Genomic DNA, 15,658 nt, shown 5'->3' with positions numbered 1-15,658 from the left:
GCACTCGTGCATCTCTTTTCAGCACCTGGGCCAACTCTCCTTCAGGCTAATGGCCTCCATACATCTGCGACTGAATGTCACAATTCTCCAGTTCCCAACACCGGGTCAGAGAATCGGGGATATTCAACAGGTGATCAGGATCAGCAAATTGGGGCTTATCAACATGAAGAATTTTCCCAATTATCTAACGGATCGCCGAACATAGACGACTGTTGATAATGTCGATATTATCTTAGACCGAAAAGCTATACCTCTAGATACACTATTACCGTGGAGCCGCTATGGCCACTAGACTGAATACACGTGCTACGTTCTTTGTACGCTATTTGCGTACAGAGTCCCGCACGTGGTACGTACTTGGCGTACACACGCCGTGCTGAGTGTACAGAGTACACACAGCATGCGCACTCACAATTGATAACCTTTAAACCTCGTTAATGATACAATGTAATGATATGATTTCACTTTAAACCCTTAGCAGCAAAGTACTGCAACGATGTTATACCTTAAACCTTAAGTAGCGCTGACGGTATAAAGTACCCGCAGTGCGTACACCTTAACAATACTTATACACCTTATACAGATAAATACACTCTAAAACCCTTGCAGGAAAGTGAAGACAACACCGATTTGTAGTTGAAACCACAGGGTTCTAAGGCCACCGTGGATTTGTTCCAAAAGGTAAACAGTACAAATTATACACTACAGGCTAACAAGATAAATCTAAACAGAATAATGGCTACATAGAATGTACAAACGTGAGAATGTTCGCAAGCGCAACCCGGCCGGTCCTCCGCTGGTCATACAGATAGCGTTTAGAGTCTTCTGACCGGCCAGGCAACAATGGGCTTTTTATACACAACATGCATACACAATACAATGGTCACTGTAATCTCATTGTCCATTGGACACAGGGATGTGTCTTTACATTACAGAAGAGGTCATAGGTGGATTTGAATAGGTGGGCAATGTCTTTCCCCAACTGCTCTTGTGGGTGGTATCCTCTGGATTCCCGCCGCATACATAATATACAGTAAATACAGTTAATATCTATATTCTACTTTTGCACATAACTATACGCAGGAACATGCGATCTTTCTCTAACCAACACAGGAATGTTACCCTCAAAATACCCTACAGCTGGATACTAGACATCACCTTCTAACCTTTGTCTGACCCTTCCTATCATGCAAAGGCGAATCCCTTAGTCCTGGAACTGTTTAAACTATTGATACTCGCTGATGCGGTCTAGGGGAACTATATCTAAAATGTACACTATTTGGGTTAAATATGTAATGTTCTAATAACCCTCTACGCGCTCACAAACTCCGCCGTAAATAACCATATCACGCGCATGATCGCTGGAGCGATCCTACACAAATTGCGGATATGTGCACGCACGGCAGACTGAGTGCACGAGCAGCGGGCATGTGCATGGGGTTACTACAAGGCATATGTATTACAATATTTTTCGACTTTAACACTGTCATTTCTGGTTGGATTGATGAATTGGCCGCCGGATGTATGGGGCCCTTAACTTGCTTCTGAAATGACAGGAAGCTACAGTATGTTAATTATTTCTGGGATGCAATAAACAAAACACGGGTCAGGTACCTAATTTCAAATAAAACTAGTCTGATGAATGATACACATACCTCCAAACTGCCCCAATTTTCTAGGTACTGTCCCGTTTTTTGGTGACTGCCCCGCTGTCCCACACACGGGCCACAGTGTCCCACGTGGGGGGGGGGTCAGTTGGGAGGCTCCCATAACTCGCTGCGGTGAATAGATACTGTGCGCATGTGCACAGCATATATCCACGGGACACAGAAGGACTGGAGGCATGCCAGCAGCTCAAAGAGCGTTGGGTATGCCCCCTCAGTGAGATAACGGAGGCGTGACTCACGATCAAGGCACTCATGCAAAGCCATGTTCCCTTTTCCATAGGCCATGTTCCCTTTTTGGCCGTGCAAGAGAGTCCTGCTTTGCCTCCTCCAGTCGTTGGGAGGCATGCGATAAGGCATTGGTATATTTTTCACTTCAATATATTCATACCACATGAGAGGCTGAAATCCCAAAGTCATGATTAACTTATTTCACAAAAACGATACTGGCACTGTAGAATGGCAACTTGGTAATTTGAGACTACAACCATCTTTATATTATCAAGTCAACTAGGATACTAACATGACAACATTTAACAACTTATTTAGAACTACTGTTATATAATCTAATTTTAAAACAAAAATATACTCTAATATCACCTTCAGTTTTCTGTTCCACCCAGTTATTAATTTCTTTTCTGCCCTCTTCTGAATTCTCAGCAAAGTCTACAGATTGTAAATCTGCATGATAATGTTTCTTGATTGATCCCAGGAATTCCTGTTAAATCAAATTACATTTTATGGTACACAAAGTTTCAAGATGATCAGATCTGATATTAACAGACCTTAATGCAAGTTATGCATAATTTGTGATTACACATTTGAGAAATCTTGTCAAACTGAACACAGTTTGGCAGCACCAACAAACAAACAAACAAACAAACAAACAAACAAACAGCACAAAATACTGAAGTAGAATAATCAGGTGCTGATAAATATGATCACATAAATATTGCTACATACAAACATACAATAAACACACTAGCTACTTATAAAACACAGACATTATTCAATCATCTGCTGGACTGGACTATTTATCAACACAAATTGTAATTGCTCATCACACATATCTAGTAATGGGGATATAGTTGATTTGCCGGTGATCGGGATCACGGCGGTCAGGATACAGACGGCGGAGTCCTGATCGCTGACAGGGCAGACAGTCGGCATGCGGACTAACGGGGACTATTACCACTTGTGGGTATACACGACACCCATAGAGTGGGAATAGAACATGTGGCAAGCGCAGAGAGAAACCGAGCCCGCTCCGTGCATTCTGGTGGCCGAGATCCAGGGGCGGTATGCTGACCTCCGGGATCCTGACCGGCGGCATTACAGCCCCAACCCCTAGTAATGGGTATAAGGGGGAGATGTATTAAGTAGTTAAACGAGTACATTAGTGAGCCAGTGGAGAAGTTGCCCAGGGCAACCAATCATTATTGAAGTGACATTTATAATTTGCATACTATAAAATTAAACAGAGCAGTTGATTGGTTACCATGGGCAACTTCTCCACTGGCTCACTTCACTCTTTTCACTGCATAGTACATCTCCCCCAAATTAGCCATACTCCAGAGTGAGAGCTGGCAATTTACCCATCAGTTCCTTTCAATATACAGTGGCTTGCAAAGGTATTCAACCACCTAAGTAGTTAAAAGATTTACAAATGTTACAAATGACACTTACACAGATTGTTCCAGACAGAATTTAATTGTAAACCAGGCGGCTCTTAAAAGTAAATTTTCAAACTCACTATTTCTTTGCAGGTGTTTTTTTTTTATTTTATTTTTTTTAAATAAAGTCTGGGATAAATACTTCTGCAAGCCACTGTAAACCTTTCACATTATGGAACCGATGTCCCAGTAATATTGATTTAAAGCACATCGGGTGGTAAAAGGACCCTGCACAGTCTCCGTTAAGCACCAGCTACTGGCTTGTTGCCATTTTACCAGAGTGCTCCAGGTGCAGACTAGAGTTACGCAGACCAGATATTACCACTGTTGGAGAGGAAGACCGCCTGATAATAGCCTGACCACTACGGTCTCTGTGCACAAGGAATTACGATCAACGGTTATGAGTTACCAAGGCACTGTCACACTATCCCCCTCCAGCTACATTGAGGTAAGCTATATAACAGCATTTGACATCAGTAGTCCTCCACAATGGTTAACTTAAGGCATTACCTATTTCCAGTCGAGGAAAAACCAAAACAAAGAAGTGTTGGAAAGTAGACTCTTTTTTGGGAGCACTCTAATTCAGAGGGTGGCAATGTAATTTATTAATACTGATAAAACCATTTTTATTAGATAACACTTAGAATAAAATTTAAGGAGTATCTACGTGAAAAATTAGAAGCTTTGCGAAAATATAGAACAGATTATAAATAATACGTGATATCCATATCACAATATACCAGTTGCTGGAAATTAATGGCTGTGGTAACAGAATTCATTAATCATTGCACATTCAGACTCATGTAATGTATGACCATCATTTGTTCAGCAGGTATCCATTGTGGATTACAATAAATGCAGAGAGTTAAATCATAGGTCATGTGAGAGTCGGGTACCCAGTAGTATATATGTAGGTGACACTGTATAGGGGAGTCAATTTCTTGCAGTACCAGGGTGTTCAGAGGTGGTCTCCCATCCTTGTACTAACCCGGCCTTTCACTGCTTAGCTTCCAAGGTCAGAAGAGATTGGGCATCTCCAGTGATGTATGACCGCAAATATTGTACTCACCCTTTTGGATCACCTAAGTGTATGCAGCCACCTGGTTTAGTCACCCTGTGACATAGCAGCCACAAATAAGATATGGGTGACGGCCTGTTTTGTGGAAAAAAGGTTACACAACATCCACAAATAGGGCTTGCCTTTTACCGATGCAAACCAATTTTTTGGAGATCCAAATACCCAATATTTTGGGTGCGGATGACACTATAGGGGAATCAATTTGTTGCAGTACCTGGGTGTTCAAAGATGGTCACCCATCCTCTTACTAGCCCTGCCTTTCACTGTTTAGCTTCCAAGGTCAGAAGAGATTGGGCATCTCCAGTGAGGTATGACCGCAAATATTATACTCACCCTCCTGAGTCATCCAGGTTTATAAATTATGATTGGCAAAAATTGAGATTTATATACATATGGTACAATGGTCAAAAAAATTAAATGAGATAATGTGCAGCCACCTGGCTTAGTCACCCTGTGACATATCAACCACAGATAACAGTATACATATGAGTGAAGGCCTATTATGTGGGTGAAATTCCTGAACACCACACAATGTCCACAATTAGGACTTGCCTTTCACTCCTAGAAACGCCCAAAGGGCACCAGAACGGCCGTGCCAAATTCAGTCAATATAAAAGTGCAGGATATAATTATGCTGCACAGCATGAATATGGCAATAAGTTTTCAAGGTAATCAATTATAATACACCCTTATGCACTAAACCAGACAATAGCTGTGAAATGCCTGATACCTAGAACCTCTAATGAGTACCTGCGTGATTATAGGAAAGCAGGCTAGAACTAGGTGCTTGTAGATAATTCGCACAATTTTTGATTTGCTTGAGCCTAATGAGCTCTAAGTTCAGAGCGTTTGCTGAAATTTGCCATTGTTGAATATATAAATTTCAAAGGAGAAACACAGTCAATGATACCTGTAAAATTAGTATTAGCTTGCTATTGATGTTTATAGCAAGTATAGATAATCCCAGCTATATATACCTTAATGCTAAAGGTATACAGTCCTTGTGATATTGCTGGTTGGGACAGTTTATCCAGTATTGCTCTTTAACATAGTATAGGCGTGACAATGTGGCTGGAGAATATAGTATCACTTATGTGGCTGCTATTTGCTCAAGGAAAAAAGGAAAAAAGAAAAAAAAAGAAAAAAGAAAAAGAGAAGAAAAAATTGTGCTGACAGGCTGATTAGTTTATGTGCAGATCGCAATATGCGGAGTGTGGGGTATACGATACCAGCTCCAATCTTGATGCTGTCGCTGTAGGACCCGCCTGTTGCCGTGCCCGTGCTCCAGGGGCTGCAGCGGCGTGTGGTCGAGGTCTCCCCGTTCAGAAGACGGAGCTATGCGGCCGTTGCCTGGTGACCGTCCTCGGGATTCCGGCTAGTGCGGTCACGTGTGCGCATCACGTGATCGCAGTACTTCCTCCTGACGTACGTTTCGCATTGTATGCTTGATCACAGGACGTGATGTGTTAGCTGGGAGTTGCAGTTTTTAAACAGGAGTACTAGTGGTTAATTGGACCTAATAATTGTTAAACACTGGGTCAACCCATATTGGGTCGTTCAATTGCATGGTTGAGGATCCTGGATATTTCCTATAGTTTGTTGTGGGACGGGAATTAAAGATATATATATATAATGTATATGATTTCCAGAGTGTGGTTTGCAGGAGGTGGATTAGTAAAGGCTGTATCCTGAGATCATGGTTAAATATATATTTTTCTTATATGTGTGCCAGTTGAATTAATTAAAAGGTTAATGTGAAGTATTGTTAGGTGTAATGAATTAATAACTTACCGTGCAGTATATAATTAAATATATAAATTATTAAAATAAATCAATAAAATGCTTTGTCTAAACCAATGTGTGTGTATAATTTATTAAACAGTAAACAGCTTTTAAATGGCACTGGATGTAAGAGGATTATAAAAGTGATAAATTTAACTCTCTGCATTTATTGTAATCCACAATGGATACCTGCTGAACAAATGATGGTCATACATTACATGAGTCTGAATGTGCAATGATTAATGAATTCTGTTACCACAGCCATTAATTTCCGGCAACTGGTATATTGTGATATGGATATCAAGTATTATTTATAATCTGTTCTATATTTTCGCAAAGCTTCTAATTTTTCACGTAGATACTCCTTAAATTTTATTCTAAGTGTTATCTAATAAAAATGGTTTTATCAGTATTAATAAATTACATTGCCACCCTCTGAATTAGAATGCTCCCAAAAAAGAGTCTACTTTCCAACACTTCTTTGTTTTGGTTTTTCCTCGACTGCTTAAATTTGACTCTTGGGAGCACCACTGAAAGCAACAATTATTGGTACTAGGATTGATTATCCATATACCCCTAGTTGCTATATCTAGAAGCAATTCAGGGATAATTCAGTTTTTCAGAGGCTACTATTTATCAGATTGAGGACTTGTGCGGTTCCCAACACCTTTCTTCTAAAATTACCTATTTCCAACAAACTATTCGATCAAAGTATAAACACCAGAAAGAAAGAAAAGACGTATTTGGGTTCTGTTGCATATTTGGAACACAACGCATGTGTGAGATGTTCCTTATATGTGTGTTTTGCCTTATCTAGCTTAAGCACTCTACATACTTCTACTAACAAACTGGTATAATGGTGAAGGAGCCACAGCAATTCCAAAGTTCAATACCTCTAGTATCTACTTACTCCACAGAGAAGATCCAAGAGAATTCTATATAGACTTGTCTCTCTCAAAGAATACAGCAGATGATTATACACTGTGCCATGGTTTGCATCTTTTTAACAGATAATTTGATTACAACTAATTCCAAAACGATGTTCAATCAGCCCTGAAAATTTTTCGGGTGCAAAAAGCAAGGAAGGTTTTCACAGTTTATTTTTTTTTGTACTTTTTCGACTACTTTTTTCTGGCAAATTCAATTGTCCCTTATTTTTTCTCATAGGATCCGGGATAAGTTCTTGACCTACTGTATGTGTTTTCTCAATAAAACGGGGATGATAGGGCTGGTTATCGTGGATTTTTTTCGTCTGTTACAGGCACACAAATAAAAAATAAATAAAAAACAAACGGATAACTGCTGGAAAAGGGGACAACTGAATATCCATGGGGGAGTCAATTAGCCATGGTAAATTACAGCAGCTAATTGAATATTCCACCAAGGGTCTATTTTTAAACATGAAACTTGGTCAGTGGACAAGGAGTGATTCAACTACTGTGCCCAGGAAATAGATTTGCACAGATACATTTCATGTCATTGTTTTCAGGGAAAGTACATTTGTCAACATGGGGGAAAACAATAAACTTACACAAAGGAATGTAAATGACTTTTCACCATATAAGCGGTTAGCAGTTCGCAAGAGGTAGTCTGTGCCTGGTTTATTAATCTCAGAAATAAGAGACTGAAATGAAGCATGGACATCCTTTGTCTTATCAAAGTGAAGCACCTGTGAAAAAAATAATAATTCTTATAAATATTTATGAGAAAATATATATATTTTCTGTATTCTAAATACTTGTGTGTGGATAAAGAAGGAAATGTTCAGATATTATTGCAGTTCTTTGAAACAGCCATGTGTCAAAAATCACCAAAGACAGCAGAATTACCCCTCCACCCAACTGATTTACCGAGCAATTATAGACCATTATAAGAATTCAGTGACATGCAGTGAGGTGAGGCACAGCCTTTCCTGTCATGCTATAGTATACACCAGAGTTGTGACTATAATAAAGTACAGTGAAAACTAAAAGCCTATATATAGGGCGGTATTCAAATGATATATCACACCCAATTTCCTTTCTAAAACGATCCTCGTTATCGCGCATATTGCGCCCATAGTAATCAGGTTTAGCTGCGTCAAGGGTTGTGCGCCCTCGCTACCCCAGGGGTAGCGAGCGGAAATTATTATACCACTCCCCTCAGCAGAAACAGAACGGGTGTGGAAAGAGTTAAAAGAATTGAATACAACCCTATGACAGGTGAAGTTTACAGAAGTATATGCTGCTGCACCTGTGTATAAGCTCAAATACGGATTGTAATCTGTCTCTGATACTAGCCAGTGCCTCCTCAGCCATTTACCTCACTGCACGTCACTGAGACAGATGAAACGAATGAATATTTGTACGCAATAGATTCTAACACATAATAACCAGGAAATATAGGCACAATATTATGGTAGTAAGCATTTACTGTATCTTGCTTATCACAATATTATTCTCCCATAATGTGAACGTGAATATACAACTAGTATATTGTAATACTGGGACTGTTATCAAATGTACTGGTCACTAAGATCTACTATTTATCAATGGAAGCTTGGAGAGAGATAAAAAGTAGTGACCAATCAGCTTCTACAGTAACTGTCATTTTCCAAACACAGCCTATAAAATGTCAGTTAGGGTGTGTACACACGGTGAGATCTTTTCTTCCGATTCTGACTATATAGTCAGAATCGGCAGAAAAGATAGTGCAGATCGCAAGGTGACAGTCACCTTGCGATCCCGATCCGATACCGGTGCGCGGTCGGCATCGGCAGAAAAAATAGACTGTGCAGGCAAGTCAATCTTGACTATCTCTATAGAAGAGATAGTCAAGATTGACACTTAGCCAAAATCGCACAGTACCAGGATCGCAAGCACACTCATTATGTGCTTGCGATACTGGCTAAGTGCCGACCCGGCCCCCCGTCGCACAGTGAGAATCGGTTAAGTCCGAATCTCACCGTGTGTACACACCGTTAGACACTGACTGATTTTTTTTTTCTCTCTTTCTCTCCACTTGATCTCTTTTCAAAATGTCATACATCTACCCCTCAGCCAGCAGAAAATAGGATTTTGGTTACTTACCGGTAAATCCTATTCTCGTAGGCCGTAGAGGATGCTGGGGTCCATATTAGTACCATGGGGTATAGACAGGTCCACCAGGAGCCATTGGCACTAGAGTTTAATAGTGTGGGCTGGCTACTCCCTCTATGCCCCTCCTACCAGACTCAGTCTAGAAACTGTGCCCGAGGAGACAACATACTTCGAGAGAAGGAATTACACAGATAGTGGAGAGATTCATACCAGCTCACACAAACAGGAGAATTCGGCCAACATGCCGGAACAACTTCAGCAACAGCTGAAACAGTAAACAACACAGAACTTACCTAGGAACCAGGTAACACTGAACCATAAAACCAATGCATGAAAACGAAGCGCTGGCCGGACTACGAGAAAAGGATTTACGTCCTAGAGGATGCTGGGGTCCATATTAGTACCATGGGGATGTACCAAAGCTCCCAGTATGGGAGGGAGAGCGCGGAGGCTCCTGCAACACTGCTTGACCTAACGTGAGGTCATCAGAGGCCAAAGTATCGAACTTGTAAAACTTGGCAAACGTGTTCGACCCAGACCAAGTAGCTGCTCGGCAGAGTTGTACCGCCGAGACACCCCGGGCAGCCGCCCAGGAAGAACCCACTTTACGAGTAGAGTGGGCCTTAACGGAATTCGGACACAGCAATCCTGCCGTGGAATAAGCATGCTGGATAGTGAACCTGATCCAGCGTGAAATCGACTGCTTAGAAGCAGGACATCCAATTTTCTGTGGAGGACAAACAGTCAGTTTTCCTATGACGAGCCGTCCTCTTCACGTAAATCTTCAAAGTCCTCACTACATCCAAGGCCTTTGAATCAATTGAGGAGTCAGTAGCCACTGGCACCACAACAGGTTGGTTGATGTGGAAAGCCGACACTACCTTAGGTAGGAACTGTGGACGAGTCCTAAGTTCCGCCCTGTCTTCATGGAAGATCAGATAGGGGCTTTTACAAGATAAAGCCCCCAATTCCGACACGCGCCGTGCAGAGGCCAAGGCCAACAAGGTGACCGCCTTCCACGTGAGAAACTTGAGATCAGCCTCCTGTAGAGGCTCAAACCAAGCAGATTGTAGGAACTGCAACACCACATCAAGATCCCATGGAGCCGTAGGCGCCACAGAGGGAGGCTGGATGTGCAGAACCTCTTTCAAAAAGGTCTGAACCTCAGGAAGAACAGCCAATTGTTTTTGGAAGAGGATGGACAAAGCAGAGATCTGGACCTTGATGGAGCCCAGTCTCAGTCCCATATCCACCCCTGCTTGCAGGAAAAGGAGAAAACGTCCAAGTTGAAACTCCACCGCCGGAAACTTCTTGGCCTCACACCAAGAAACATATTTCTTCCAAATGTGATGGTAATGCGTAGATATTACCCCCCTTTCTATCCTGTATCAGGGTAGGAATGACCTCACTCGAGGTACCCTTCCAAGCTAAGATCTGGCGTTCAACCGCCATGCCGTCATACGAAGCCGCGGTAAGTCTTGATAAGCGAACGGCCCCTGCAGAAGCAGATCTTCCCAAAGAGGTAAAGGCCGTGGATCTTCCAGCAGAAGATCCAGCAGATCCGCATACCAAGCCCTCCTTGGCCAGTCCTGAGCAATGAGGATTGCCAGAACCTTTGTTCTTCTCATGAGCTGAAGAACCTTTGGTATCAGAGGAAGTGGAGGGAACACATACACTGACTTGAACACCCACAGTGTTACCAGTGCATCCACCGCCACTGCCTGTGGGTCTCTTGACCTGGAACAGTACCTCCGTAGCTTCTTGTTGAGGCGGGAGGCCATCATGTCTATGTGAGGAACCCCCCCACCAACCGGTTACCTCCTCGAACACTTCCGGATGGAGGCCCCACTCCCCTGGATGGAGGTCGTGTCTGCTGAGGAAGTCTGCTTCCCAGTTGTCATTGCCCGGAATGAAGATTGCCGACATCGCCACCGCGTGCCTTTCTGCCCAGATGAGGATTTTTGACACCTCTGCCATGGCAGCTCTGCTCTTCGTTCCGCCTTGTCGGTTTATGTAGGCCACTGTGGTCACATTGTCCGACTGCACCTGAACAGCCCGATCCTGTAGAAGTTGTGCTGCTTGCAGAAGGGAGTTGTAAACGGCCCTGAGTTCCAGGATGTTTATTGGGAGAAGCGACTCTTGCTCTGACCATCGTCCCTGAAAGGTTTCCCCCAGAGCAACTGCTCCCCAACCTCTTAGACTTGCATCTGTGGTTAAAAGGATCCAGTCTTGAATTCCGAACCTTCTCCCTTCCAGAAGGTGTGGAAGTTGCAGCCACCAGAGGAGTGAAATCCTGGCTTTCGGAGACAGGCGTATCCTCCTGTGCATGTGTAGGTGAGAGCCCGACCACTGGTCCAATAGGTCCAGCTGAAAGGGTCGAGTATGAAAACTGCCATACTGCAGAGCCTCGCAGGCAGTAACCATCTTCACCAGAAGGCATATGCATTGATGAACCGATACCCGGGCAGTCTTTAGGACCTCCCAGACCATTGCTTGAATCACCAACGCTTTCTCAACCGGGAAAAATACCCTCTGCACTTCCGTGTCGAGGATCATTCCCGGGAAAGAAAGCCACCTTGTCGGCTCCAGATGAGACTTTTGAAGGTTTAGGACCCAACCGTGCCTCCTGGGCAGCCGCGTCGTGAGCGCAATGTAAAGCAACAACCTCTCCCTGGACGACTCCTTGATCAGGAGATAGTCCAGATATGGAATTATGTTCACCCCCTGTTTGCGGAGGAGAACCATCATCTCCGCCATCACCTTGGTGAAGATCCTCGGTGCTGTGGAGAGGCCAAACGGTAGCGCCAGGAACTGATAGTGATCGTCCATTAGCACAAACCGGAGATATGCTTGATGCGGCGCCCAAATGGGAATGTGGAGGTAAGCATCCTTGATGTCCAGGGACACCAGGAACTCCCCCCTCCGACAGTCCTGAGATGACAGCTCTCAGAGATTCCATCTTGAATTTGAACTCCCTGAGATAAGGATTCAAAGATTTTAAGTTTAGAATAGGCCGTACCGAACCATCCGGTTTCGGTACCACGAAAAAGGTTTGAATAATAACCCTTGTTCCGTTGCTGAAGTGGGACCAGAACAATAACCTCTGACTCCACCAATTTTCTGATGGCCTCCAGAAGAATTGTCCTGTCTGCCAGCAGGGCTGGCAAGCCTGACTTGAAGAAACGGCGAGGAAGGGGATCTTGAAACTCCAGTCTGTACCCTCTGGACATTATATCCAGAACCCAGGGGTCCAGACCAGACGACACCCAGACGTAGCTTAACTGCCAGAGTCTTGCCACCACCAGACCTTCCTCCAGGCCTAGCTGTCCGTCGTCATGCGGAGGACTTAGGGGTATCAGAAGCGGGCTTCTGGGCCTGGGAACCAGTGGGAGCAGGTTTCTTTCCTTTGGCACGACCACCTCTGAAGAAGGTGTTCGAAGGCTTATTCTTTCTAGGCCTCGCGGGCCAAAAGGACTGTGACGTGGTAGATGAAAATGGCTTCTTCGTAGCCGGTGCAGCCGAGGGGAGAAAAGGAGACTTACCCGCGGTAGCCGTGGCAATCCACGCATTCAGCGCCTCCCCAAAGAGAGCCTGACCCTTGTATGGTAGGCCCTCCACACACTTCCTGGATTCCGCGTCCGCAGAATAGTTGCGCAACCAGAGACCTCTGCGAGCCGAGACGGACATGGAGGAGATCCCCACAGCCATGAAACCCAGGTCCTTCATGGAATCCACCAGGAACCCTGCAGAATCCTGAATATTACGTAAAAATAAATCAACGTCACCTTTGTCCAGCGTAGTCGATTCCTCCTGCAGAGTGATTGACCACCTGGCAATAGCTTTAGCAATCCAAGCACAAGCTATAGTAGGCCGCAATATAGCCCCTGAAGCCGTGTAAATGGATTTCAGCGTAGCATCCACCTTGCGATCTGCCGGGTCCTGTAACGCGGTAGATCCCGGGACCGGTAATACCACCTGCTTGGACAGCCTGGATACAGAAGCGTCGACTAGCGGCGGGGACTCCCATCTCTTCCTATCTTCCTCTGGGAAGGGAAAAGCCACCAGGACCTTCTTGGGAATCTGGAATTTCTTTTCCGGAGTTTCCCATGCCTTTTCAAAGATAGCATTCAAATCTTTGGATGCTGGGAAGGCGAGGGGGGGCTTCTTATTATCAGTAAAGAAGGCCTCCTCCAACTGTTCCGGAGCTGTGTCCGAAATGTGTAAAACATCCCTAACAGCCTCAATCATCAACTGCACCCCCTGAGCAAGTGATGCCGCCCCCTCAACACATCCCCATCACCGCCTGCAGCGTCAGAGTCGGTGTCCGTGTCATCCTGCATAATTGCAAGCGCACGTTTATGAGAATGTACCGCAAGGGACCCAGAGGAGGCAGAATCAGACCATACCACCATAGAGGACTGGAGGACCTGAGTGGCATACTCAGTCCTAGCAACCCTATCAGAAATCTGAGAAATAGTCTCCCTCAGAGAGACTAACCATTCTGTCTCTCTAGCTGGGATCTGCACTAAAACAGTGCAATCCTGATTACATGGAATGGAGTCTTCCTTGGAAGACAAATCCTCTGCAGCATATGACACAGTGTCCCTAGACATGTCACACACACTCAAACACCCCACAAACACACAGGGTATTATGTAGACAGACAGAGTCCCCCCCCCCCCCCCCCACCAAGAAAGGCAGAGAGACACAGAGATTGGAGCCAACCCACACACACAGTGCTTTTCAGGTAAAGGGAGTCCCTTCCCAGCGCTGACTGTGTCCCTTAATAGGTGACACAGCCTTTAAGCAGCCTCCCCTCCATTCTACAGCCCCCTGGTACCGTACAGACTGCAGGAGAGAGCTCTGGAGGGATCTGGATCCAGTGAACCATGACTGCAGGCAGGAAAAGTGGCGCTGAACGCTGCTAGGTCCGCTCTGAGAAGCTCCGCCCCCTTCAATGGTGCTGTCTTCCTGCTCACATGAGGATTATACTACTGGCCCTGAGGATTGTACTGACCTGGATCCGCAGACCCCGACATGCCTGAAACGACCAGTGTAGGGTCCGGAGCTGGCCCAGGGCGCTCCCTCCCAGTGCCGCACCAAGGTACCGCTGAGCCTTCCAGGAGTGCAGGTAAGACTGCGCTCCTGACCCTGTAGCCGCCCTCTTCACACTGTCCCCCTGCTTGCAAGGGGGGACAGTGACTCACTCGCCACACTTCAGCTACTGAGGGGGTGGCGGCTGGCTGCCGGCGCGAGCGTTCCCCTGCGGCGGGGCGCGATCAGACCCCTCTGGAGCCAACGTCCAGTCAGCCGGAGCAGTGGCTCAAGACCCCGCGGGGCGGACACTGCCCCCCCCAGTCCCACGCTGCAGGCAGGCTGTCGCCACAGCCTCCATGTAAAATAAAAAAACCTGAAAAGGAAGAAAAATACTCTTTACCAAGAGAACTCTGTAGAGCTCCCCTAGCTGTTACCGGCTCCTCCGGGCACATTTTCTAAACTGAGTCTAGTAGGAGGGGCATTGAGGGAGGAGCCAGTACACACTATTAAACTCTTAAAGTGCCAATGGCTCCTGGTGGACCCGTCTATACCCCATGGTACTAATATGGACCCCAGCATCCTCTAGGACGTAAGATACATTTTTGTTTGAAAATGTTAAATAAGTGCAACTGAACATTATAACAACATACAGCACGTAAGAAGAGTGCATTATGTACAGAGAATATACAGGCAATGGATATATTGTAATATTTGCACTAAAAAGAACAATGCATACATTTTGTGAGCTGTCTATAGTCTACGCTACTAATAATGGTGAAAAACAAACAAAAATTATGCTAAGTTTATTAATACCGGTAAGTAATATTTGAGTGAGCCCATGACAATGAAGTGAAGCAAGATTTACAATTACAATGCAACCTATTTAAATACTAATTATTATTTTCACCTATTGGTGTGCTGTACTTTTAATACAGACCTTTGACATCTGAGCAGCAGTCTGTCCTTTTGCTCCCAGTAAAACCATTGCAAGAGCAGAGGAGATGCTTATTGGGGAGAAGAACACGTTACTTTTATTATTTCCAGTTAGCATTTTAAATAAATCCATAGCAAAGGAGCCATTTGCATCACTCAGGGAACCCATTGTTTAAAGTCTGCAATCAAAACCTGCAAGATTAAAAAGGACAACCAATGAATATATAAATATAACTAATATATTTGTATATTAATATATCTGTAGCCATCATGCCAACTATCATATTTGTAGCACAAAGTAAAATTCTTCCAGTAAGTAAAATAAAATGAATGAATGAATGCTGCTGTGCTCAAAACTGTTCACTAAAAATGTCCTTGTGTAACCCACCCCTGACTCTCTCTCCATTTTGATTA

At 44.4% G+C, this 15,658-nt stretch overlaps 1 protein-coding gene and 1 pseudogene across 5 annotated transcripts in view; both read right to left on the bottom strand.

The window, feature by feature from the left end:
* LOC134927917 (serpin B6-like) overlaps positions 1–15,658 on the bottom strand; it is a 143,237-nt gene that overhangs the window by 39,064 nt on the left and 88,515 nt on the right. For all 5 annotated transcript variants that reach the window (XM_063923038.1, XM_063923037.1, XM_063923036.1 and 2 more), the window contains exons 2-4: positions 15,249–15,436; positions 7,729–7,866; positions 2,265–2,382 (exon numbers count right to left, since the gene is read on the bottom strand). In XM_063923038.1, coding sequence (XP_063779108.1) covers positions 2,265–2,382; positions 7,729–7,866; positions 15,249–15,413 — 421 coding nt within the window. In that variant the 5' untranslated portion in view covers positions 15,414–15,436. The remainder of the gene's footprint in view (positions 1–2,264; positions 2,383–7,728; positions 7,867–15,248; positions 15,437–15,658) is intronic.
* LOC134931538 (5S ribosomal RNA) lies at positions 4,276–4,395 on the bottom strand (annotated as a pseudogene).

Source organism: Pseudophryne corroboree, chromosome 5, assembly GCF_028390025.1.
Source record: "Pseudophryne corroboree isolate aPseCor3 chromosome 5, aPseCor3.hap2, whole genome shotgun sequence".
In the NCBI taxonomy this organism is placed as follows: Eukaryota; Metazoa; Chordata; class Amphibia; order Anura; family Myobatrachidae; genus Pseudophryne; species Pseudophryne corroboree.
Note: the sequence above shows the minus strand (reverse complement) of the source record. Positions and strands in the feature narration are given on the sequence as shown.